This window comes from Anser anser, assembly GCF_964211835.1.
Source record: "Anser anser genome assembly, chromosome: 12".
Classification (NCBI taxonomy): Eukaryota; Metazoa; Chordata; class Aves; order Anseriformes; family Anatidae; genus Anser; species Anser anser.
Window position 1 is genome coordinate 12,763,981 of NC_139733.1, and position 25,976 is coordinate 12,789,956.

Sequence of the window (25,976 nt, forward strand, 5' to 3'; positions counted from 1 at the left end):
GAGGCAGAAAATGGGAATAAAATCCTGTTGAGCTTCTTGGACCAACCTCATCCGATGCCAGCTCAGCCGCCTTTAAGGCACGCGGGGCTTGGGTTTCTGCAGGAGGGTGTCACGGCCAGGGGGTGTCCCCGATGGCAGCTTATGTGACAGCCTGGGAGCTCTCGCAGGGTTGCCAGCCCGCGGGCGCTGCAGCGGCGCTCAATCAAAGGGAGCTGATTCCCCATTAAGAAGGTACCTGTAGGGCTCCTGATGGACTTTGCCAGCCTCCTAGTAAGTCTATTAATTATACAACAGTTTGTTTCCAATTATGCGGCCAATGAAATGGTTAATCAAGTCCCCTTTGACGGATGCCTTGATATTTAATTGCAAAAAAAATTTGCTCTCTCGACTGGCTCACCCGAGGAGATGAGATTTCTGTCAGCTTTCGTTTTTTTTTACATCGGCTTTTCTGCTCTGCCGGCGCGGTGTTAGTGAGACGAGACTTGTGACGACTGCAGGGCAGCTGACCTCATCCCTTATCCCCACTCTCAGCCCTCTCTTCCACCCCCTCCACCAGCCCTCCCTGGACCAGCGGGTATGGCCGTGTCCCCCGGGGGCAAGGTGACCGTCACCGCCACCCTGCGATCTGCAGGAGGTTGTGCAGAGGAGGGGGTTTCGGTGGAGGAAAGCCATCCTCTCGTGGTCCTGCTATAGCAAGTGCTCCCCTCGCGCAGGACCGGGGCTCCCAGCGAGGCAGGCTTTGCTCCGGCCACTCCATCACCGCAGCGTCCGTCCCACGCCGCTGCCAGCCCTGGGGAGACATCGGCGGGGTTTTCTGGAGGCAACCAAAGCTTCCTCGGTGCGGCACGTCCTTTTGGGTTCGTGGATCCACTTTGCAGACCGCAGCCAAGCTAGTGCTTCTCCAGGACTTGGTAGCATCACTGGAGTCACGGATGTGTTGGGGAGCTGTTAGTGCCGTGGTTTGGGGGTTTGCCCTGCATTTGACACTAGATGTTCATTGGTTTTCATCTCACCTTGTCCAGCTGGCTTCCCATTAGCTGCAGGTGGCACATCCCCGGTGTTACTGCAGCCTGTGGGTGCTCTCCCTGGGCACCTCTGGCCCCGTTAGGCATGGGAACCGACCCCTGCTGCCTCTCGTGGTTCCCCATCCCTGCGTGCCCTTCCCTGTGCCGGAGCTGGGCAGCGCGGAGCCCCTCGGGGCGCGAGTGCCGGTCCTCACCCTCTCCTCTCCCCTCTCTCCCGCAGATTTTAGCCGCGTTAGAGAAGGACGAGCAGGCCAGGAGGCAGCGGCTGAGGAGCAAGCTGGAGCAGGCGATCGACACAATGGCCTTAAGCAGCTGAAGAGGCGGCGGCACGGTGCCAGCTTCCCGAGCGGCGGCGGCGGCAGGAGAGGGGCCAGCGAGCGGCAGCCGCGGGCAGGACACTTTGGGGCTGGGGCCGGGCGCACGCTTCCCACCGCCCAACAAGGAAACCTCGCCCGCCAGCAGGGGAAAAAAAAATCAAAAAGCATCCCGATGACAGCAGCCACAAGGATAAAACACACCCCCCCCCTCTACGCGCACCCCGATGCAACCGGGATGCGGCAGAGACCTTGCAAAGGGGGCGGCCGAGGAGGAGGAGGAGGGAGCCGCGTGCCCCATGGACCCGCTGGGACCCCCGGGGACCCCCTGCCCCGGGCAGAGCCCCCTGAGCCCGCGGGGAAGGAGGGTCGGGACCGCGGGGCTTTCTAGGACGGCGTTTGGATGTTGTTGTTACTTCGGTGGAGGGAGGGGGGTGGGCTCCTGTTTGTACTGTACTTGACTTGCTCTCCCCCCCTCGCCCCCCAGCTGTCTGCCCCCTCTCCTCCTCCCCCTGTCTCTTTTTCTGTCTCTTCCCCCCTTCTCTCTCTCTCTCTCTGGCCTTCTGCCACTAGTGTTAACTGCTATATTTGCACAATTTACACGAGACAAAATTTTTAATTTAAAGAAAGGAAAAAAAAATATAACAAAAAATGGGAGGGGAAAAAAAAAAGATTCTAAATTTTGCAACAAACTAACAAAAAAAAAATGGTTTTAAAAAATAAGCTAAAGGACTGATGCTGGGGAGATTTGGGTTTGGGGGCAATAGGGGTGGGCAGGAAAGGGAGAAATCCTGAGCTTTGATATTTCTTAAAATACGTCCTGTGCCATGTTTTATTTGAATGTTGTTTAGTGCAAAAAAAAAAAAAAAGAGAGAAAAAAATGAAAAAAAAAATCAAAACAAGAAAAAAAGTGGGAGTTTCGTTAGCTGAGTAGACGCTCTTATTTAAATGCTGCTTGAGTGGTTCCGGAGGCTACGACCTGGCTGAGGGAGACCAGAGAGGAGGGAAGATCCCGAGGTCGGTGTTCCTGTTCCTGGGGATGGCTGAGGGACGGCCCGTGCTGTCTCGGTGTCTGCGAGGTGCTCCGGGTGCTTTTCGGGTGGCGGATGGCTGCGGGTGATCTGGCGCACTCGGGAGGGGACCTGGAGAACCAACCGGCCTGGGTGCTTGGTTTTTCCCTGGGTGCTTGGTTTTTCCCTGGGTGTTTGGCTTTTTCCTGTTGCCTTCCTGCGAGCCACCCACAGCATCAGCGGCTTGGTTTCAGGGTTGGCTCCTCGGAGGGAGAAGGCAGGGACAGGACTGAAATTTTGACTGCATGGTTAAAAACTTTTCCTTTTTTATTTTTATTTTATTATTATTATTTTAAGCGGGGGGTTCATGTCGTTTTTTTGTGCTGCCCCAGGGAAGGCGCCGGGGTTGGATCATTGCGATCTGTAGGAGCTGTGCGGGGCTTGCCGCTGCCGGAGCAGCAGCATGGGCAGGCAGGATGCGACCCCGGGGCAGGGACAGCCGGAGGAGCTGGGTCCCAGGGGGCTGTGGCTGGGTGAGGAGGAAGAGGCAGGGCGGGGAGGAAGCTCCTCCGCTTCTCCTGGCCTTGCTTCAAGCCAGGCTTGTGGCTGGAACTGGGCACCAGCCCATGGAGGGACCAAACACCGGGGCTGTCCTCTGCTCCCCTGCCCTGGGCAGCCCAGGCTGGTGCAGGGTTTCCCACCCCGCATTTACCTTCTTCTCTCTCTCTTTTCCTTCTTTCTCCCCCATTCTCACCCCGTCTCCCCTCCGCCGCCTCCGCCCTTCCCGCGGTTCGTGCCTGCTGGCGTTTCACGGGGCCAGCCGGGCTCTCGCCCCCTTCCAAACGCCAGGTCCGCACGCTTTTCTGCTTTCCTCAAACAAAAAGGTGCCCAGCGCTGCCCCGACTCGGAGCAGGCGACTGAAACCTTCCAAAAACCGAGCAAAACCATCTCCTTTTCTGTCCCGAGAGCCCCTGCTGCTGCCCGGGCCGAGCGGAGGGGACCACGCTCGGCCAGAAGTGGGTGAGCGCAGAAATCAAACCGGGCAGGGGCCCGCCTGGTTTCTGCCCGTTCCCATAAACCGCAAGTTGGGGGGGGGGGGGAGAGGGAGAAATAATGAAGTTTTTAATTAAAACGAAAAAATAAAAGTGTGTATATATATATATGTGGTTACAATCTAATTCTCGTGCCCCAGTGGGGTGCTGTATAGTTAACTGAAGGAGAATCAAACTGATATAAATATGAAACGAATTTACACAGCCAGTTAAAAAAAGGGATAAAAAGAAAAAAAAAAAAAAAAGGATACCAAATGGTCTGGAAGAAATTTCCAAGCATTTCTCACCATGCAGTACAATCGTTTGAAGCCTGCACATCTCATTATGTTGTAATTTTGTTTGGTTTGGTTTTGTTTTAATAAGGAGGGAAAGGAGAAGATGCTGATTAAAAACAACAACAACAACAACAAAAAAAAACCACAACAGCAAAAATATTTTAAAAAGAAGTTATAATTGTTTCCCAAACCTACGAACCCCGAGCTGTCACTGGATTTCTGAGAGCTGTGGGCTGTTGCATGACTGTGCTAGATTTTAGTCTGAGTTGATCTTTTTAAGAAACAGAAAAAAAAAAGAAAAACATAAAAAAAATCTGCAAGTGTTGAATACTAGAGGTTTGTTTAGACCTGTTATCTATTTTATTTTTTTTAATTTGAAGTTAATTTGTCACTTTCTTGTCCAAAAGAAAACAAACAAAAAAAGACTTCAGTGGTTTACATCTCCGGTGTGGTACTCGGAGAGCCTTAAAGGACAGCTGTGCGCCAGCTTCCCCTCGGTGGGACGCCTCGGTGGGACGAAACCCCCTGGGGGTCCCCTGGGAGGTCCGTGGCAGAAATCTCTGCCCGAATGGTGCCGCGGTGGGCGGGAGCTGCAGCGGTGCCACGGCCGGGCTTGGTGCAGGAGCCCTGCGAGGTTGGCCCAAAGGCTCTGAGCTGCGCCACGAGGATGGCACCCAGCGGTGGTGCCCCCACGATGCCGTGGGAGGGGAGTGGCTGCCTGGACATCTCCATCCGAAAGTGGCTCGGGTCCTGCTGCTGCAGCGGTAAGAGCATCTGGGGACGCTTTGGTGGCTGCTACGGAGCCGAGCGCATAGAGTTTTGGTGGTTATTAGGAGGTGGTGGGACCCTCGCTGTTGCTGGTTAGAGAGGATGGAGGTGTTTTTTTTTTTCTGAGAGCATCCCCAGGTGGCTTTCTTGGCCCTGGTGTGGGCCTGGGAGCTTGCTGGGGGGCTGTGCCGGGCAGGGTGGCAGTGTCACAGCATCACCGGGTTCTCGGGGCTCCTCTGGCTGCCTGGCGGCTCCCCGCACCTTCCCCAGGGCTGCAGGAGAGAGCCAGGCTCCCCTCACGCAGCCCGCTGTCCCCAATCCCATGGCAATGAGGCAGAGCCTGTGGTGTGGTCCCAGGGATGGGCTCGCCTTGTCTTCCTCCTGGGGGCAGCCCCGGGGGTTTGCTCCACCCGAGGAACCCCTCCGAGGGGCAGCGGGTCCCCCGGGGTCCCCTTGCTGCTGGTTCCGGGTGCCTCCGTCACGGAGGGTCGCGTCTGGGGGCGCGTTGCAGTGCCGCCTGCAGCCCCCGGCGCTCCTTGGTGCTACCTTTGCCTTTCGCGTGATACCCAGCGTCCTTAATCCTGCAGGCAGCCCGCCCTCGCTTTTTGCCCCTGCCTGGGGAAGAAAAAGGTGGGGAGAGGCTGGGAAGCATCCTCCACGGGGTGTCCCATACCGGTGGCACCCTGCGTGCCCCCCGGCCTGCGTTTTGGGGAGGGAGCCTGGAGGAAGCGAGACCCTGCCAGCAGCCAGCAGGTCCCTGCCCACCCCCGCTTCCCACATCACCTTTTCAGTCTGAGGTTCCCAAAAAACACAGCCCAGCCTGGAAATGTCCCCGGGCCGCTTGTCCCCATCCTGTGCCTCGGGACGGGGAGCAGGGGACGGGTGGTGGGGTCCCCACAGCCTCACCCGGTCCTGACCAAAGCGCACAACGAGCTGTCCTTTAAGAACGCGGGGCAGGGGGTGGAGGGAACTCATGTGAACCCAGCGAAAGGCAGAGAATTTTAATAGTTTTAAACAATTAAATGGGCAGAAAAAAAAAATCTGGAGTCCTGATTAATTTTCTGTGATTGTTTCAGACTTGAAGCAACAGGCCAGCGCGGCTGGTCGCACGCCCTTTGATCGTGTAAATATCCTGCTATTTCCTATTTTAATGTTCTTCAGATTTAGTACTTGTAAATAAACACACGCATCAAGGAGAGATTAAACATTTTTGCTAACGCCGGTGTCTGGCCTGTGTTTCTGGGGCGGTGCAGGCGGGAGGAGCGCGCCCCAAAACGGCACAGGGCCGTGCTGGTGTTGTGGGGTGTGCCCTGGGGACCGCGTCCCCGAGTGGCTCAAAGCCCAAAGGGGGGATCTGGCACGGGGGGTACATAGGTCGAGGGGCTGGGATGTGTGTCCCTGCTGTGTGGGGTCGGGGCCGTGGCTTTGGCCAGCATGAGAACCAAAATCCCACCAATTAAGCTGCTTTTTTCCTGTTTTCTTCGAGCCGTTTCCTCTTGGGACCAGTCTCTGGAGAAGTTTGGGTGGCTGCAAGATTGCAAACATGTCTTTTGTCTGCATTTACCGTGTGTATAAACTGGATGGGTTTTGTTTTTCTCTTGTGGTTTTCCTGCTCTCCAGCATTGAGGCCATCAGCAGCAAGCATTGGACCTCCACTATTTTAGCTGTGCTGCCACTGAAGCAATGATTGTTTTGATCTTTTTCCCATCTTAAAAAAAAAAAAAAAAAGTTTTCTTTAACCAGTCTTTCAAACACTTAAGGAAATCCTGTTTGTATTGACCTTTGTTCAGACTTGGATGGATTTAACTGCAGGGAATAGGAAAGAGCCCCCCCCATCTCCCCAGGTTTTGTCCTTGCCACGGGGCGCGGTGGGTGCGCAGGCACCGTGCCGGGAGCTGCTGGAAGCTGAGCATCGGGCAGGTGGGTGCCTCTCTGCACGGGAGCTGGGCTGAAGTCACACTCTCCAAACGTTTCCATTCTAACGTGTAGCTCAGACAGTTTGAGCCCACTCAGAAGTGGCGTTTGGCAGATACACGAGCGATTTCTGCAGGGTTTGGTGCTTTAATCCTACGCTTTTTTTCCCCCTTCCCTTTTATTATTTCCTCTGCTGTTTTACTGGGGGGGGGGGGGGGGGGGGGGGTGAAGCTTTAAAAACCTACCGGTTGGCAAAATAAATGAATATCTAATATTTCACCATCTCTGGGATGTTCTTCAATACCAATCGCTCTGTTTTTTTTTTCCAAGGAGCAAGAGCTGCTGGCACGAAGCCAGGGCCTCCGCCGACAGCTACGAATGTCTTTGTTTGCCTCCCGAGTTCCAGTGCCGAGCTAAGCAGAAAAAGATTATCAGGGCCCACGAATGATTGTGTAATCCACAAATGCACTTTATTTGATTAAATGATAAAAGGCGAACCTCCCTGTGCGGCCCTGCCGCCAGAGACGGCAGCAATCTGGCAAAGCATTGGCCTTCATCCGCCGCGCGTGGGCACCCGCCGTGGCTGCCCCTCGAGGGCTGGAGGCCCCGAGCTGTGCAGTGCCACCTCGCCCCGGGTGGCTCCAGGTGAGTGGCACGTCCCCAGCTCCTCGGGGTTTGGGACCTCAAAACCCTACACGCACCTTTGTGGGGTCTGAAGGGCTCAGCTGGGGCTTTCTGCACAAGTCCTTTTTTCCTGCAGCATCGCCGTCGTCTCGTGATTTCCCTTTGGACCTCAGTGACTTCTCTAGCTCCACGGGGATGCTCTCCTGCCTTTGGGTGTCTCGCTCTGGAACCCTTCCTTCATTTCTCTCTCTAATAAATGTGGTGTGGGCCAGGACACGCAAATGGAAGAGCTGATGCTGTGGAAGGCACTGGGCTGGGTGCTGTGTCTCATCTTGGGGCACACCTCGTAGGGACCCACAGTCTGCAGCACGGGGACATGTCGTACTCATACCCTGGGGAACACACACTTGGCTCTCAGGGGACGTCAGGCTGGATGGGGTTTTGGGCAACCTGGTCTAGTGGGAGGTTTCCCTGCTCAGTGCAGGGGTTGGCAACAGCTAATCAACCCAAACCATTCTATGGGCCATGTGCACGTGGGACAAGGTCAGTCCCCAGTAAAGCTCCTCCTGCCTTGGTGAGGTCGGCTCCAGAAAGACGAGAGGGTTTGACCTGGAGATTAACTCCTCCTTACCTGCCATCCCCCTCCACACACACTTGTTTTCTTGTGAGCACTGATGTGATGAGGTCTATATATATATAGGCACACAAGAGATGTATACATATATATATATATATAAAAAACATATAATTATATATATAATGTAGCATCAATTAAAACCCAGCTAAAGCATTAGCATGGGATGCGGGTGGCAGGCAGTGTGCGGGGCTCAGATGTCCCATGGGGAAGATCAGAGCAGCTTCACATGGCCCTGGGAGGAGAAGGATGCGATGGGGGGTTTCTTTCCGAACAAAGGTGGTGATTAAATTTCTTCTGAGCTGCTAGTTAAAAATAAAAATAAATTCCATAAATTGAGAAGGCAAAGAGGGCTGAGCAGAGCAATACCCCACCTCCTCACCCTGCCTGGACTAATGAAAATCGCAGCCATGCTGGGAAGTGATTGGTTTATGTTTGTTCTTTGCTTTAAATGTAGTGGTAAAAAGCCCACAGTTTGGGGCTTGGATTGGAGGTGAGATCATTAGGAGGTAGCAGGCGATGGCTGATGCACGTTAATGTGCCAAGAGCTGCCAGAGTTTCTCTTTAAAAAAAAAAAAAAAAAAGGCAAATTATTGCTTCAGGAAAATGACCATCTCCCCTGGTGGAAACAGAGCAGGGGGAGGGGGAAAATTGATTTACCCTGAATTTTGTGGCATTGGATTGACAGCTCTGGAAACACGATCTGTGCCCCTGCGGAGCCGGGGGTGGGGGCTGGCCGGGCAACACGCTCCTGGGCACAGCCGGCTGCCTCTTTCCAGGGGCTGCCCCTTTGTTGAGGCTGGAGACTGCGACTGCGGCTCTCGGCCGTGACTATCAAGAGCGATTTGTCCATGTGGTGAAGTTGGTCGGGAAACGTGGCTGTTGGCATCTCCCCGTCCCTCTGGTCCCCGATGGCTTGGGTCTCCACAATGTGGCTGGCACGGGTGGCCACCAAGGTCACCCCAGGGTGCTGAGGGAGCCCCACTCCTCCAGGGGCTCTGAAGATGATGGCCGTGTGACTTTGCGCATCCTATTTCTAGGTGTCTTTCCCAGCATTAATGCTGTCGCGGCGGGCTTGGACTGGCCTTCCCCTCCCTCTGCTGGAAAGAAGCAGAAATGTCCAATGTCCTCCCCAGGACACGGATGGGGCCAGGGGACTCACGCAGTACCCTGGGTGCAGGTGGTGTCTCCGCTCTGCAGCCGTGGTGCCACCAGTAAGGAGGCTCCTGGTCAGTGACAGGGAGCAACGTGGGATTATTTCTTGCCTCTCCCCTATCACAAGGGATCCCGAGCAGTTCACAGCCCCCCCAAACCATCCCAGTGAGGGAAACTGAAGCACGAGACCTTGTTTTGCCCAAGGTCATGCAGAAGGGTGCGGCAGGGAAGAAACCACCCGTGACCCACTCTGAAATCTCTTGGAACCAGGCTTTCGTTGCTGTCCCAGATGCCGGGGCCACTTTGGCTGTCACAGCATCCTGAGCTGGAGTTTTATTTCTTCCCCAACTGGATTGATTTTTCGTTTTTATTTTTTTTTATGAACGAAATTCTCCCTTCGCAGCTCCTATTCTCTCAGGGGCTCTTCCACTCAGCAGTAGCCCAATTTCCTTTTATAGTTCGTACAATGACTGTCCTAATTACAATTAAAACCAGGAACGCTCTAATCAAATCTTTTACTATTCTAGACAAACTCGGAAAATGAGTAAAATTAGTGACACATGGCAAAAAAAAAAATATGTTGGGGGGGTGGGGAAGTGCGTGAGCTGGTGGTAATGCAGATCGGGCATTGAAGAGGGCAGCAGGATTTTGGTGCTCATCTGAAGCCACTGAATCAGCCCCTAAACCCAAATGGGGTTAAGGTAGAGTGATGAGGAATGAACAGTGGGGTCACTGGGGCAGAAGGAAGTCGGTGAGTAAATAACAAGCACGGAGAGGAGCTGGTGTCTCCCGCGGCTTGAGTGTGGGGCCAGAGGGGTTTTGCTGCAACGGGAAGTCACGGGGTGGTTATTTTGTGTTTTCTGAAGGGCTGGATGCTCCATCAGGTCTCACAGCTCTGATTTAGCCAGGGAAACCGGGGGTGTTGAGGCGCCAAGGTTTGGGCTCCCACATGTTTGTGTTTGGGAAGTGAGGGCAAAGGAGGTCTCATGGCTCCGGTTCGTGGCACCGTGTTCCCGGACCTCCTGCAGCGGCAGGGAGGCAGAACCAAGGAGTCAAGCCCTTTTTGTATCTTGCCACTCATTTGGGGTTAGGCTCCTGTTACGGGTCGTGTCCAAACAGCCTTAAACCACGGGGCCGATCCTGCGTCCCCACTGGGTGCTCCCACCATGGGAGCAGGCCCGGAGCCGGGCCTCGATCCGGTTCAGTGGCAGCACATTACAAAGGAGCCGGTTGCTCTTCCCCTTCCTCTCCCCCACTCTCCATCTTTATTACTTTGTCAAAGTACTTTCAAGTATAATACTTATGTTTTATAGGTCTGAAGCACGAGATTATTCAATTTGCTTTATAGGCCCAGTTTGATAAATCCACTTGGATGTGGTAATTGAACTGCGCGGCCTGGAGAGGAGGGAGCTTCTGCGGGGGCTTCAGCCTCTGGATGCTGCTGGTGGGAGCATGGGCAGGAGGCAATGAATCCTGGTGGGATTTGCAGGGCAGGGCCTACGTGGGGCCGGCAGTTCTGGGGACAGAACATGGGGAAAATGTTAATTCCTCGTTTGTCTCCTTGTTCTGTTCTTTCTGGCCCACCCAAGCCCCAAGGGCCGTTGAGCTGTCAGGGCCCAAATCGAAATTACAAATTGCACTGAAAGCAGGAGGGTGGACAGGAGTTCAGCGTGACCATGACCAGGAAATTTAAAATGCCTTCAGGAGCAGCATTTGATAATTTGTCCCTGCCCTGTCTGAGCCAGCGGCAGCAGGATTTCTTAATAACCTCCAAAGGATCTGGGGCTGCAGGCAGGCTCCCTGGGCAGAGGAGGCCTCCCGGAAGGGGTTTGGCACTTTTCTGTGGGAAAGGGGCGTCTTTACCTTCACTGCAGAGGCAGAAGAAAGTACCTTGAGGAAAGTATTGGTGCTTGAGGACTGCTCCAAGGCAGGAAGTGCAAGTCTTGGTCATGAACCACAGGTCTGCGAGGCTTTTGGGAGCCCGGACATCTCCCTCACACCCATCCCACCCTCCTTTGGGAAGATCTGAAGCAAAGTTTTGAGCTTTATACTTATTAAAAAGTAATACATCACAGTGCCTGTGACAACAGGGACTTGATATGAGGACCCAGGAAGCCATTCCCAGCCTCATGCTACAGATGTACTTGATGTCTGGCTCCTCTTCTGAAGTTTGCTAATTGGGCTTGTTCCTGGCATCAGATGAACCTGCTTTGGCAGACCAGGTGTCTTTCAACCCAGCAGTGGCATCAGCTCTCAGAGGGGCAGCTTTCCCCAAAAGCAGACGGTAGGAAAGCTGGAACCAGTCCCTCCATTTGAAGAAGGGCTCATCTGTGCTCATAACTCTCACAAGTTACTGCTCTTATGCTGCAGGAACAGTCGGGGCTTGGTGGAAATACCACAAGTGCAGGGACCTTGCACACATCTGGGTCTCATCTCTAGGGGCACCTTGGCTAGGTTCAAGGCTGCTGTGCTGGCCTTGAATTGGGCTCTTTAATCCAAAAGCTGTTAGAATTTTCCTCTCACTGTTCAATCAAAAAAATAATAATAATAAATATATATGTATATATACTTAATGTTCCACTGAAAGCAATATTGATCCTATGTGACACCGAATGTTTTGCAAAGCCTCTGAAAATGTTGGGAATGTCAATAATTCTTTGTTGTGCTGCTTGAGAAACTTGGTCTGGGGTAAAAAGATGCTAGTTTTTCAAATGAGAACTTTGAAAAATGTTGCAACCAGGTCCAGCAAGGACCTCGCTAGACAAAGCTGATCAGGTGCGGAGAGGCACCAGTCTCCTGACTTCTGCCTGCTCTGAGAATCTGCTCCCTGCTTTTTGCCCCCATAAACTCTGTTTGGAAGGCAGGTTTTAGGAGACAGCCCTGTCTGCTGGTCCTCTGACCGGCACAGAGGCCAGCCCTTTCTGCTCGTACCTGCTGGTCACGGTGAGGGGAGGCGACATGAGGAGCAGCTGGGACGTGCACCCACAGCTTTGCAGCCTCACTTGCCCACCGTAGCCTGGCTTTGCATGGCATCTGGTGGAGGGATGAGGCTGTCAGCCCATCGCTTCTGCTGGAGAAGTTGCCCTTCTTTTCCTCTTTTAGACTTCATCCCCCAGGGCTGTTAATGCAGCTTTTCCCAGAAGGGCTAAATTTAAAGCAAATGGAAGCATATTGTATTTTTGGCTCTGGTAGGTAGAGCTGTATAACACCCTGCGCTCATTACTGCTTTCTCTCTCTCTCTTTCTGTGCAGAGTGTATATCATAGGCTGTCATTGTATTTAAATAATAAAGCAGAACCAGGATTATTTTGTACACTTTTTTCTCCTCTCTGATCTCCCCATTGAAAAATGCATGGAAAGCAACAGATGTTTCGACTTTGTAGCTTGAACCTTCTCAGCTGTTTGAAGATTTGATGTAAAGGTCTTTGAACATCAGTTTCAGAGGAGACTCTCTTAGTAACAGTTGCCATGCAAAATTCATAATTAATGAAGATTTCAGGGTTATGGTGAGTTTTTAAAATGTTATTTCGTTATTATTATTATTTTGCACAGTTCTTAATAAGCTTGGAGAAGCGGCACCATCCAACTGGAAGAAGCAGCCGCAGCAGCACCCTGGTGTGGTGGCACTGCTTGGGGTGCCTCCTCCGGGCTGCTCGGCTTGGTGGCAGCCAGCCCAGCTCTCGGCTTGGCCAGGAGCAACGTGGGTGCTGATTTGGGCAGGATCTGCTGAAAGGCACCCTGTAATTGGGGTTCGGGCTCTTACCTGGGCCGGCTGTATCAAAGCAAGGCACTGATGTGACTCGGAGGGCTGGATTACCCTCTAGTGGCTGCAGCTTACATCAGAGGAGGGAAGCGTGCTCCTTGCAGATGCACTTGCAATGCGCTCGATGCTCCTGGCTGCAGGGCAGAGGGCGAGCCAGGGGCTGTAGGGAAGCAGACAAAAGTCCTGTGGGAAATCTGGGGTGCAGAGCTGCAGAGCGATGCAGATGCCTGGGCTAGCTACAGTGCAACACCTGCTGCATGTCTGCTGGCCCTGGGAGGGATGATTTTGGGACCGTGTGCTGGTGGGATGGGGTGAGCAGTCATGCTCCTGTGGCCACCACACCAGAGCAACTCTTCTGAGTAACCTTTGGGCAATGTTGAATATAGACATCTGCGTCACCATGTGCAAAAAGTGGGGCTCAGGCTGTGATTTGGCTTCCTCTTGGACTTTTTTGGCTTTCCCACATTGCTACCAGGCAGCTGCTCCAGGTATCTCTGCCATGGGGTGATCCCTTCCCTGTCATGGTGTGGGATGGGGCTGGCCCTGGCTGCAGCACCTGCCCCAAACTTTTCCACTGGGTCCACCCTCTGTTAATGCTCTAGGGACATCTGGGCTTAGGACCAAGTGGCGATCCCCTGGTTTCAAGGCAGGACAGGAGGGACTTTGTGGCGTACTTCACATCAAGCTAGCTGGTCCGCGGGCCTGTGCAGGCAGCTCTGGTTGTGCTGTGACTCTGACTGTCCCCAACACCCCCTGGGAGAGGCAGAGGCTCAGCAATGTCAGCAATGGCCAGTGACACTCAGCTGCCACCAGCAAGCCACCACTGGCTGCCGTAGCAGAGGCATCAAGTCATGCATTTAATTGGTGTCTATTGGATTTTTTTTCCTGCAGCTACAGCTTGCGCTACTTCTTGTGACATCCATGAGAAGCGGCGATGTGGGTTTGTTTGTGAGTCTGACTCGGGGGGGTTCTCCACGCTGGCATCTGACCCCTTCCCCCCACCCTGACGGCTGTTTTTCTGTGTCACCGGGCTGCAATAAGAGGATGCTTTAGGGTCGTGGGGCTGCGGGTTGGGCAGAGGAAGGAGAGCCCAGCCGTGCCAGCTGGAGGGGCAGCTTGGGGGATGTGCCACTCTCCTTGCTGCTGGTGCCCCAGGACGTCGTGGCAAAGCTGTCCTCCAGCACAGGAGCTGCAGCTGGGCCTCCGCTATGTCACCGCCGTGTCACCGCCGTGTCACCGTGTGCCCCAGCTGCTGGATGAGCTTCGGTGGCTGCAGGGGCAGAGAGGGCAGGCTCGGTGGCACTTGTCCAGGTGCGGTTGTGCTGGATTTTCTGCCTGTTGCTGGACGGGGCAAAGTCTTGGTGGCTCTGGGTATGGGTAGACAAGCTGGGACCTAACAGAGCTTCTCCCTCCAGCACTGATATCCATTTCTCCATCCCATCAGGGAGGACTGGGCTGGAAATGTCTGAATTGAACATTTCAGAATTGAGGCATTTCAGAAGCTAAATCCACATTTCTCAGCTGGATCTGGTCTCTAGGGTAAGTGGAATCAGCCCCCACAACAAGAACCCCGTGGCCGTAAGTTGAGGGCTTGTTGAGGGGGTTGGTTACTGCTGCTCAGCTCCCACATTGGGCTTCTCAGCCCTGTGTTTCTGCTGGTGTTCCCAGAAGAAAGAGGAGAGAGGCTTGAACTGGAGATGCTGGGGTTGGCTCCTTGCTGTGCCTGTGTGCCTGCTAGCCTGCTCGTCGGGGCTCTGGGCACTGTGCTCGCCCCGCTGTCCTTCAGGGAACGCAATGCAATAGATGGTGACAGCCGCAGAGCTGTCAGACCCAGCCCGTCATCCTCAGCCAACGCGGTGGAGGCCTCTGGGGCTTGCTGCCCACCCACCCGACCCCCTGGCTGGGCTGTGTGCATGTGGGGGGGCGTCCTGGTAGCTCTTGTCCTGCTCTTCCCCAGACTGGTAATTCACCTCCTTGTGCAGACATCTCGTTGTCCTCCTGGGAACCTTCTCCCCTTCCTCTCATCCTTCCCTTGGATTCATCTCTGTTGCAGTGCTGGGCTCCTGCCTGAGCAGAAAGTGCTGGTGGCGTGGGCTGAGGTGTGGTGAAGGTCTGTGAAGGTCAAGGGGGCTTCCTGTGGGAGTTCAGCTCCTGTCCAGGAACTTTTGGGGGATGTCAGAGGCCAGGAACTTCTCCCAGGGAGCAGCTGGAGTGAAGCTGTTGTGATTTTGGGAATGGAGAGAAGAGTGCATCTGTGTTTAGCCAGTTTCATTGGGGGAAAGAAACAAAAAAAAAGAAAAAAAGAAAAAGGCCATGCTGCATTTTATACACTTCATTTTTATTGACCTTTATTTGCAATACTATGAAGAAACACTTCTGCAAACCGCAATGGCCCGCATTCCTGAAGCTGGGGCAGCCACCTCCAGCCACTTACAACAAGAAGGCCCTGCTCCTCTTGCCCCCTTTGCCTCTTGCACCCCTTAGCCCTTTCCATCCAGTCTCTGCCTCTCGGACAAACCCAGCTCCCAGGGAAGGGAAGGGAAGGGGATCCTCTGCATCATGGCAGCGGCCGCCTGCCCCTCTGCAGCGCTGCGCCAGCCCTGGCTGACCCCGTCTCCCATAACCTGCCGTGGCAGACGCGGCCTCGCAGCCCCGACGGGCTCCGTGCTCGGCAGAGGGGAACGGCTCCGGACTCTAATCCGAGCCGACAGATTGAGGGCACACGCGCCCGTGGTGCAAGCGGCGGAGAAGGGCAGGGGAAGGGGAGGGAGCGCGGGTGGGCAGGAGGGAGGTGAGGGATCTGTGGGGATGTGTGGGGACTGTCCCCTCTCTGTGGGGATGTTGGAGGTGCTGGGGATGGTGAGGGATGTCACCCAGCACGATGGGTGGGCTGGCTGTGGGCTGGGACGTGGTATTGTGGGGCCGCATCCTGCGCAGTTTGCTCAGCTGTTGTGGTTCAGGGTCCTGGACACTGCCAAAGCTGAGGGAGGTGGAAGGGAGTCTCCTTCGGACGAGGAGCATGGGGTGTGAGTGCTGGCAGCCCTAGGGGGTCAGAGCACTGGGGCTAACCTGTCTGAGCCCACACCGAGCTACTGAAGTGTGCAGGCAGCAAGCAGGGGAGTGGGAGCTTTTATTGCTGAACATCCCCTGCGGCCAACCCTGGTGTGTTCTGCCAGCCTGGACTTCATCTGCAGGCTCAGCAGGGTACCAGCACCCACAGCCCGGCAGGTGATGGATGAGCAAGGGCTGTGCTCGTCCCCCGGCGCTGGCAGGGTGCTGGCTCCCAGCGGCAGGTGCTGGGCCAGGAGCTGCACTGAGGGGCTTCGGTGGGTGCCGCAGGTGGGCACGCAGCACGGCAGTGCAATGTGCTTTCAGTGGGGTGGCAAGGGATTTCGAGTAAGTCCCCTGAGGAGCAGAGCAGACGTGGGCACGCCAGAAAGGCAACGGCTTCCCTGGAGCCTGGGGCGTTCGTGTTGAGGAAGGCACAGGAACATAAAAAGATTCCCTCAACAAATGGAGGGCCATGGCACATCAGTTTCTTTTCACAGTGTCTGGTGGTTGTTGCAGGAAGACGTGGTGCAGCCGTCTCACCAAAAGACCCCCTGGCTTTGGGGTACCTGGGTCTCCCCGTAGCAAGGAGACAGCAGGAGCTAAGATGAGCTGTTTGCTCCCTGCGGGCCCCTGGGGTGCTGGTGCCTTCTCGTTTTGCTTAGGCTGGAGATGGCTCATTTCTCTTTCCTTCCAGGTAGGCTGATATTAAGAGAACGTTGAATGACTCTGAAGGCATCTGCTCCTAGCTGGTATTTCTTGGACGCATCTGAACTGTACTACACGTACAGACGCCTAAACTCTTTCCCTGCTTGCCGTGAGGGGCACAGAGGTGTCTGCAGTCCCCACAGCTCTGGGGACCCTGCTCCTCACGCCTGGATTTCCAAAGGTGATGTCTCCACGGGGTGGCAAACTCGGGAAGAAGGGCCGGGAGCTGCATGGCCCCAAGTGCTGGGCTGCTCTGTTGCAAATCCTGTTAGTGGTGAAGAGGGATGAGAGGGAGAGAAGTGTGGAAAGAGAATCAGCTCCAGACAGAATATATGTATTTTTTGCCTGCTCCTCGGGAGACTTTTGAGAGTCTCAGAGCAGCATTTCACATAGTTACTCAAGTGGAACTGCTCTGAATAAATAGTTGCATTTCAGCAGTGGAGATTTAAAACCCAGGTCTTGGCAATTTCTAGCTGCTGAAAATCCCTTGCTATTTTTCAGAGTAGTGGGTGTGTTAACCTCAGTACCTTGGCCAAATTCCCAGCTGGGAACCACCTCATAAAATCCCTTTCATACTCCTAGCAGGCTCCGTCTTAAAAATCTTTCCTTCCACCCTTTTTTTTTTTTTCTCTCCTCCTTGTTTGCCCCAGCTGCCTCACTGCTCTGGTGAGGCGTCATTCTGAGCTTAGGCATGTTTCTAGCTAGTTGATATATTTTTAGCACTGGTGTCATCCTTCCACTGCTTTTCCCCTTGTTTACAGTCAGGATGGAGAGAGTAATCGCATCTCCTTCAGCCAAGAAAACAAAAAGTTTGTGTCCCCTCTTAGGCCACTTCCTAATCATAGGTTATCCTGGCAGCCTTTCTTTGTGTCTGTTGCTGTCCTTGAGAGTGGGCGACCTGCTTGTTGCTGTCCCCTTCCCTCCCAGTCCTCTGCTGCTGCAGCTCCAGATCCCAGGCTGGCTCTACATCGCCTGGGCTCTAAGCCTCCTCCTCTGTACCATAGCAAGTCACTTCTCATCGTGCCACTGCATTAAACAACTCACTAAAATGCAGATTTTCCTTTATTAAGGAGATATTATCAGAAAAATAAGACAAAAATGGTAAGAGTCCCCGTACAGGGTAGTCCAGCATCCCCCAGCCCACCCCTGTCTTTCCTTCTTCCCTCGCACACTGGGTTGGCAGCTGCTCACATTGCTTTATCATTCTTCTTTCTTCCAGGTGCCACATTTTCTGTTCTCCACCTCCTTACTGATGGATTTATCAAAGGTCTGTCATATCATGGGCTAATTCCACCAGGACTTTGGTCTGGGGGCTATCTGGGGGCCCCATCACTCGATCACAGGAAGATCTTGGATCCTCGCTTCCCTCTCAGCTGTGGTAAGAACATTTTCCATGTTGGTTACCCAGCCTAGTTCATATGTTTACAATTAATGTCCCTGTCCAGAGCTGCCGAGAAGAATTCATTTAGTCTTGGGGTCTCACCTAGACTTTCTGTGAACTCTCGTTCCCTGTCCTGCATCACAGCACTGCTTGTTCTGTCTTTATTATCTTTGTGTTTGTATGGCTGGAGAACCTTTCACTATTTGTTTTAATATACTTCCCAAGGTCTAACTCAGTTTGACTTCTGGCATTTCTCACTCTATCTCTGTTCTTCACAGCCCCTACAAACCTTCTTTCTCTGCTGCTTAATCATTTTCCTTTCTATGCTCTTTCCTTACTACTTTTGTCCCTATTACCACATTCATTCCAGCAAGTTAGGAGCTGCTCCTTGAGTGTTTTTTCCACCTTTGGGATGCAGTCTCCACGGAGTTTTTCACTTGGTTTAAAGAAGCTTGAACCTCCCTTTTATATCCAAGACATGGGTTTGCCCTTTTGAAACCACGAACCTTTAGGCGACGTTCTGCTCTTGTTTATCTGTCTGTTCTGTTTAAAATAAGTCAAAATACAGCATAAGTTTAAAATAAGTCACCCTGTCCAAGGTTATTTTCCAGTTCCATCTCTTTTGTGGTGTTCTTATCACTCATCCATGCTGAGTCTAAAACAATCTCACTTCTTGGTGCTACATCTGCTGCTGCTGTTCCACTTCTTGGGCATGGTGACCTGGATATCTGGACCCTACCGTTGCAGATTTTTATTTTTATTTTTGTCTTCATTTGCCCAGTTATTCTCCCACAGTAAGTATTTTTCTGATAGTTTCTGTCTTTCTAATGGTGGTAACAGAAATTTCCATGTCCATTCAAACCCATTCCTGCTGCTCCAGGGAGGACTTTCAGCACTTTCCTAACAGAGCTGCTTTTATGTCCTTTGTCCAAGTGATGCTGACACTGAATGATCTTCCTCTATTCTCTCATATGTCTTCATCCATTAAGTTGGTGAGGACGTTGCTGCCTTGCCACTTCCCTGGTCCCACTTTTCTTGAGGGGAGCAAAGCCCTGCTAGTTTTATTGCTTGTCCTGGTTTCTGTCACCTCTCCAGCACCAGGGTCAAGCTGGGCACCAGCAACACAGAATTTTCTTCTCTTCTTCAGCCTCCTTGTGGCTCAGGCTGTTGAGGACGAACTGCTGGAGCTGCCCATCCCACCAAATCCCCAGCTGGCTCTGCCTCTCTGGTGCGATCCTCTGATGACCACAAGCCTGGAGCCAGCAGCTCCTTCTGCTCATACAGCTCCTGCTCACCATCAGCAGCTGTGCAGAAACATGCTTTCCTCTGAACCTTTTCCATAATTACCTTCTTTTTTTTTTTTTCTTTCTTCTTCTTTTCTGTAGCATATTGTCAGTGTCTTCTAGTCTCTGAGCCTCCTGGGAGCCTGAGGAGGAAACAAGAGCTGATTTCTTCTGGAAAGGGGATGAGCAGCCTCCAACTTGCCAGCCCAGGTGGATTATCTTGTCCTTTTGGTTTTAATAAGCTGTGCAAGACTAAAGAGTGACTGTGGCTTAGGCTTTTTTTTCCCCTTGAATTTACCTTGGCACATAATTGGAGTAAGAACAAAGGATGCTGGGTCCTTGTGCACCACTGCCTTTCACACTAACACTGGTAGGAAACCTATTAGCAAATCTGGCCAGCGGATAGAGACCAAGGGGTTTGTGGTTTTGAGGGACTTACATGTTGTTAAACATTTTGCAGTGTTTGAACTGTTTGTATGTGTTGGGCTTGTTTTCTTCCCCTTCCTCTCCACTTCATCTTCACTGTCTCCCTCACCACAAACCTGATTTTAAAAGTACATGCACTTATTAATTTATGAGCTGTGGTCAGTGCTGTGGGAAGACAGACTGGGAGGGAAAGGGGTTTGTGCACGTGGCAGGGCCATAATGAGATCAGGGATGGAGGAGGCTCTGCGTTTGGACTCCTGCTTTTTCTGAGACGCTTGATCCTCAAAAGAATGAATATAGCACACGACAGCTTCAGCTCCCCAGCAGCTTAATATTTCTGTGGATGATTGATGGCACTGTGTACAGGACCTTCCCACGTAAGGGTGGGCAAGTGTAGACCAAAAATATCCCATGTTTGTGGCTGATAACAGGGGCTAGAGGAGGATACAGGAGGAGGGCAAGACCCCAGTGCTCTCCTCTGCTTCCCAGGGCAGCAGTGACCACAGCCTGGGGCAGGACAGAGCAGAGCTGCCCCTTCCTGCTGCTCCTGCACGGCCCACACAGCTGCAGCCTGTCGGGGTGACTTGGCAGGGGACGCACGTCCCCTCTGCTCCCAGCTGGAGGCCACAGTGCTGGCAGGTACAGGCACTGCCTCCTGCGTGGCTAATTGCATTTGCCTTAGCTAAAAAGCAAAAGATAAGAAAACCGACGGAAGGCGGAAGCGTTATCCTGATTTTAAATACTGTTTGCATCTGGTGGCATTTTTACTGTAGCCCTACTGGAACTTTGCAAACGAGATCGATTTTCTCGTTTAACCCTTCGCCCCAGCTCTCAGCGCAGAAGCAGGTTTTGCTTCTCACAAGCCCCGCGATGCCCTGGTTTCCAGCAGCCTCTGAATATGCAGTCTGTGAGTAAGGAGGTGTTCATGCTGGGTTGTTGTTCGTGGCTCCTCCAAGAGCCGAGCTTGCCAGCCTGTTACTGCAAAGCTGTTCAGGAACGTGGCAGCGCTGGACAAACAGGGCTTGTGGTTGAAGGGCTTCTCGGGAGAGCTCAGCGGCGTCTAGTAGAAAAAGCGCAATTAGCGCTCGGGCATCTGGGATGTGTTAGGACTCCTTTGACACATGGAGAATCATATGGATTTTTCCAAAGAGATGTAAAAACAAAAAAAGACAGGTCATCATCTGGCCTTTCTGATCTCAACATGCATCCCATTAACTAAAGGAAAAAATGTTGCAGGGAATTCGTGAGCTGGCTCAGTTGCGTGTGGGAAAAGATAGAAGTTGGGGAGGGGGGAAGCACTGCATTAAATGTAACCTCCATATGCCCATTTAGGATTTAATAAGAGAGTTACCACATCGCTAGTAAGTGACAGCTGGTTATTGGAAGCATACGCTGAAGCTGTGGATGATCTGAAGGCAAAGCTGATGCTTAGCTATTCATACACCCGTACATCTGCCTTTAATAATGACTTTTAATTTTGTTAACATGCATTAACGAGCTTATTAAATCAAAATAAAATGGGAATCTTACTCTTAATGCAACCACACAAAAAGGACCCAACCCCAAACCCTGCCTCTCTGGCTCTAGCCCATGGTTTCCTGGGTAAAAATGTTTCCAAGGGTAGGCTTAACCCAGCATGTCATTCTGGCAGATTCACGGTGATTTTATTTCCTCTCTCTACCATTTCCACCTTTTCTTTAACTGTGCATTTCCTTGCTTAGCCCCCTCTAGAGCTGTATGTGTACGGTGCACAGCATGGGCGGGAAGTTCAGCCCAATTCGAAGTTGTTCGATCTAAAAAGCAGGCAGCGAGCATCATTTCGACTGACTCTCTCAGCAGAGGCAGCACTTCTGGCCTCTCTAGATGAGTGAGGGTTCTACATCAGCTCTTCAGGCTCAAACGTCCTGGGGCTGTGAGGGAGAAAAAGGCTGGACTCGGCAGTGTGGGCTCCGTTGTGTTTTCTGCTTTTAATAATAACAGACTGCGATGCTTTTAGCGTGGTGGGAGGGTCCGCTAGCCCATTGTGCGGGATGAGCACTGCCAGCACGCTGCTGCATTTGCAGACAGATTTGCTTGGATTGGGTTGAAACTCTGTTTTTCTATGCCAGCCTTGGCGCTTGAGCCAATGCATTTGCACAGCGTGGTGGAGGCAGCGCTCTCAGATGGCTGCTGGTGGCCACCATGTGGGCAAGAGGCAGGTGATGGCCCTCCAGCAATCGGTGCTGCCAGAGAGGGAAGGAGGGCGATGCCAGAGCCTTCATCTTCCTCTCCCACTGCACCTCCAGCTTCCCCATGGTAATTCCCATGGCCTCTCCTGGGCAGATGCACTGGTGTGAAACCTGCTCCTCATGGCTGTGGCAGAAGGTGTTTGTGAGTGCCCCTGCTCCCTCCCAGGCATGCTCTAGGTTTGGCTTGAAAGACAAGTTGGCTTCTTTGGCCACAGGTTGTTGGGTTCTGCCTTCTTATCCCTCTGCAGCCTGGAGTGTTCAGCCAGTGTCTCCCTGGCTGTGGGGCGGGTTGTATGGACTGGAGCTCAGAGTGCCGCCTCGCAGTCATGCATACATCAAAGTCTGTCCGCTGTTATAACCAGCTTGTTGTTTCACATACCTAAATGCCTTCTGGTTAACTAGTCTTAATGTGGAGAAAGAGCGGGATGCTGACCTCAACTCTCCTCGCCTTAGCTCCCCATCCTGAGACCATGCCCTGCAGACGATGTCCTGCTCCTGCCGTGCCCCATCCCCATCCCGGTGACAGCCGCTAACGTGGCAGCACACGGGCAGAGCGGGTGCTGCCGAGGTGTGCGCAGAGCTGCTGCCCCCGTTGGTCCCTACTTCCGTCTAACCAGCAGAGCGGAGAAATTGCCTGTTACCTCAGGTCGATTTTTCATGCACTCCTAAATTGCTTTGTATTGACACGCTGTCAGAAATGGATTGTCACATTAACCCAGCCAGAGCCAGGCTGGCGTTTGCAAGGGCCGATAGCTTTACAGGTTTGGGGGCGGGCTGGGGGAGTGGTGGGGTGCCTGGGGGGGCTCTGCGTTTCCTTGGTCTCCTCTTGGGTTTGCAGAGATGTTTTGCAGCACTTTCTAGAAGTTATTTATGATGAAGAAGTGTCAGCAAAGGGCGAGACTTGCTCTCCTCCTCTCGTTGGACATTCTCGTTGGACATTCTCGTTGGACGTCTTCTTCCTAGTGGTTAGATCATAAAAGTGACTTGCAAGACGGGTGGCTCCTCACCATGGCTATGTGGTCTGACTCATGAGCTCTGCTCCCCAGTGAAGGTAGGTGACTGAGAGCACGGATGCCAAGGTTTAAAGGATATAGGTCCTACTCTACTCTCTTTGCTTCCTCACTTGGCTTTCCCTTCATGCTCTTCACGTTATTGCTACCCCTTCCATCTGCCATGTGTCAGATGCACGCAGAGACCAGCTGTAGCACTCGGCCAAGGAGCTGAGGTTGGGTTGCATGAGGGGAAAACCACTGGTGACTGAGAAGAAGGTGAGTGAAAGGAAGTGGGAGGGATGGACTCACCTTTCCCCAGGAGTCAGCCTGCAGAGAGACTCCCACTTCTTCCAGGCAATTTTCTAGGTGACGTAATTTCTAGAGCTTCCCCTCCCTACCCCTCATGACCTATTGCATTTTTCTAATAAGATTCCACCTCAGAGATTAACAAATATCTGTTGAAGTCAGAGCATACACCACCCACTCCACTACCCCTGTCTGTCCTGTGGCTAAAAGAAAAACCACTCCAGCCCTATGACTGCTGGCAGAACACAGCCTGTGAGGCCAGAGCTGCAGACAGCTCTCGTGCAAGGGGATCTGCCCCTCAGCAAAGAATTTGAAAAGGTTATTGGGTTGTGTCCCCACATCCCCTGCCTGAGCTAGGGAGGCGATGATGTCTCCTGATGGACAAGAAGCTGATATGGCTCAAGGAGCTTCGCGTGGGAATGGTGTGGCTGGGCAGCAGGCTTCTTGTGTGGCTGCTTCACTTGTGCCTTCCTGTATCTTCTCCATGAAGGCAAGGACAGGCCTGTTGTCCCCCCTCACAAGATCTGTGGAGAAACCTCTCTTAGAAGTATGCTGTACACCAAGCAGAAAGTAACTTTAGGGGTCTAGTTTGGCTCCTCAGAAGCCCTGTTTTGCTGCCTCTCAATGTAGCTGTCCGTATTTTTGTATTCCTGATCCTCCCTAATGATCTGTCTGCACTTTGCACCTATGTTTTCAGTGTGCTTACCTTATGCCTAAGTAACACCAGGATAATCTGGGCACGGTCCTCTCTCTCCCTGGCAAAGCCCAGTTCATGAGGTCTTCTCTGGGTACAGCTCAGAGATCAGGGTCTGCACTGGCAGAGAAACATTTGTGACTCTTACCAAGTAGCTTAGCAGCTGTAGCCCTCTTCCCTACAGTCTATTCTTTCCCTGAGAGAGACTTGAACCCACATGTCCCTTCCCAAAAGACCCTCCTGGTTATCAGGGCATTCTGTGTGTAAGGTGGCAGGGGCGTCTGCTCAGTCTCTGCCATTTGAGCTTTTCCGCTTTGTAAGGAATGATTAACTATTATTTAATCCCCGGATTGCAGAGAGGGAGTAAAAAGAAGTAGGACTTCCAGCCTGCAAGTGGGGGAGAGGTATTCCAGTGAACACTTATCTCAGTTAAGCTATGGACTCATCTCTCCTCCCCCTCTCCTCAGCCCAATGAATATTTACTCATTTCATGCATGGTGGAAGAGACTGAGATTCATAATATGAGCATACTCGACTAATCTCAAACTTCTGTGCAGTGCTTGAGGTCTTTTCTCCATTTCCTTCAGCTCCCAGAACGGGGAGGGACCTCCTCCCCCACCACTGCAGCACCCTGTAATGGACCGTCTCCTCCCCTGGACCCCTGCTTCCTATTTTGCCCAGCTTTACCTTTCTGGGCAATCAGGATTGTAGTTTTGCTGTTATGCAGGAAATATCTGGGTGGTGGTGGGAGGACTGCCCCCGGTCACTCCTGCCATGACCCTTCCCTCCCTGCCTCCATCCGAACACCTCTGTCCTTTTCTATGCCTGACACCACTTCAGTATCACAGCTGAAAAGCATCCTTGCTCTATGGAACAGTCCCTGCCATTTCCCTGCTGGATTTGTCTTTCTCCTTTCATTTCTCGTTGTTCAGCCTTTTCTTCTCATTCCCGTGTACCCTCCCCCCGATCCATCAGGCTTCTCCCGAGCCTGAAGTGTTGTGACTGGGGCTGACTGACAGCGCTTCGTGCCTGACACACGTCTCTGGGATGCAGCCCGGGATGTGTATGTGAGAGTGAAGCTGGATTGTAAAGTGCCGTGTGGGAGTCTCTGAGAAGGGAGTCAAAACACCGTCAAGCCCGTTCTTCCTGAGAGGAGGGGAAATGTCGCAAGGAGGCTGCTGATGCCAGGAGTGACTGCACAGGCTGGGCAGGGGCCGTCCTGTCCCCTGGGCACTGAAACCCGGGTCGAGCGCCCCTCAAGCTCTGGAGGACCTTCTCTGCATTTGTGGTGCTACTTTCAAGCTCAGGTTGGGTCTACACGGACAGCATGGAGGAGTGAACTTGTGCTGCTTGTGCCCTGAGCAGAGGGCACGGTGTTCCGTGGTGGCCGCTTCTGGTGGCTTGGCAGAGGAAGGTGAGAACATGGTGGCTGCAATCACATAGCGGGAGTTGATTCCTGAGAATTCCCTCTATCCGTTCATCATCACTGGACCTTCTGGGAAGCTGTTTCCCAGCTTTCCAAGTTTTTCTTCTTCCCTCCCCAAAGCTGGAATGGTTAGAGGCACCTGGGCCAAGCTGTGGCTGGAGCTGCAACTCTGAACTGCTTTGTTCAGCTGCTGCATTCATCTTCTTTCAGCCCTGCCTGGGCTCTCAGGTTATTATTGGTGTGTGTGAGAGCTTCTTCAGCAGAATGGGCTCTGATGAGTCTGCAAAGAGCTGTGGCTCTGCTGGGGACAAGGCTAGGGTGGCCTGGCACGGAAGGCCAGGATGAAGTAGAAGCAGCTGTTGTCCTCCTCTCTCAGCCCACCTGCAGCCTCGAGACCACTCGCCCAAGCCCAGCGTTCATCTCACGGGGCCTGCAGCCAGTCTGCTCTGCTTTCTCCCAGCCAACGTCTGCTTTAGTTGAGCTGGCTCGGTTTGAAGGTCTAACACGCCCTTGGAGGAGGTTTGTCGTTATGAGGGCCATGCTCAGTACCATCATGTCAATCTCCACTGCTTGCCACCTCTCTGGTGCAGAGTCATTCCTGCTCTCTGAGCACCTTCTGTGCTTGTGCTCCCCGCCTTACCCAGAGTCACCTAAAAATCCTCTTTGCTGGCTCCCCCTGAGACCCCAGGTGCTGCTTGGAAATCTCTTAGAGAAGTAATCATCCCCTTCGGATTGCAACATCATTCACCTTCTGTCCTTCTGACAGTCCCAATTTGTTTGTGTGTTCAGCTGTAGAGTGCCAAAAGCAAAACACCGCAGACTTCTGCTTTGTGAAGTTTTCTCCCCCCCAGGAGAAAAGCAGCAGGGTTGCTGCTTGCCTCTTGATCTCCTCACCTGCTGCCCTGTGCCCTGCTCTTCAGCTGGCTTTGGCCACTACAGCGGGAGGGAGGG

The 25,976-nt window shown here is 52.9% G+C and overlaps 1 protein-coding gene and 1 long non-coding RNA gene across 7 annotated transcripts in view; both read left to right on the forward strand.

The window, feature by feature from the left end:
- PLXNA1 (plexin A1) overlaps window positions 1-3,507 on the forward strand; it is a 108,628-nt gene extending 105,121 nt beyond the window's left edge. For all 5 annotated transcript variants that reach the window (XM_083795399.1, XM_083795403.1, XM_083795401.1 and 2 more), the window contains exon 32: window positions 1,246-3,507. In XM_083795399.1, coding sequence (XP_083651525.1) covers window positions 1,246-1,341 — 96 coding nt within the window. In that variant the 3' untranslated portion in view covers window positions 1,342-3,507. The remainder of the gene's footprint in view (window positions 1-1,245) is intronic.
- Window positions 3,508-7,738: 4,231 nt separating this feature from the next.
- Window positions 7,739-25,976, forward strand: part of LOC310880116 — a 33,611-nt gene continuing 15,373 nt past the window's right edge. Inside the window, exons 1-2 of one of the 2 annotated variants that reach the window (XR_014571444.1) lie at window positions 7,739-8,845; window positions 17,509-17,667. This is a non-coding gene — a long non-coding RNA (uncharacterized lncRNA). Of the gene's footprint in view, window positions 8,846-14,643; window positions 16,471-17,508; window positions 17,668-25,976 lie in introns of those variants that run through there. The other variant, XR_014571445.1, reaches the window with a different exon arrangement.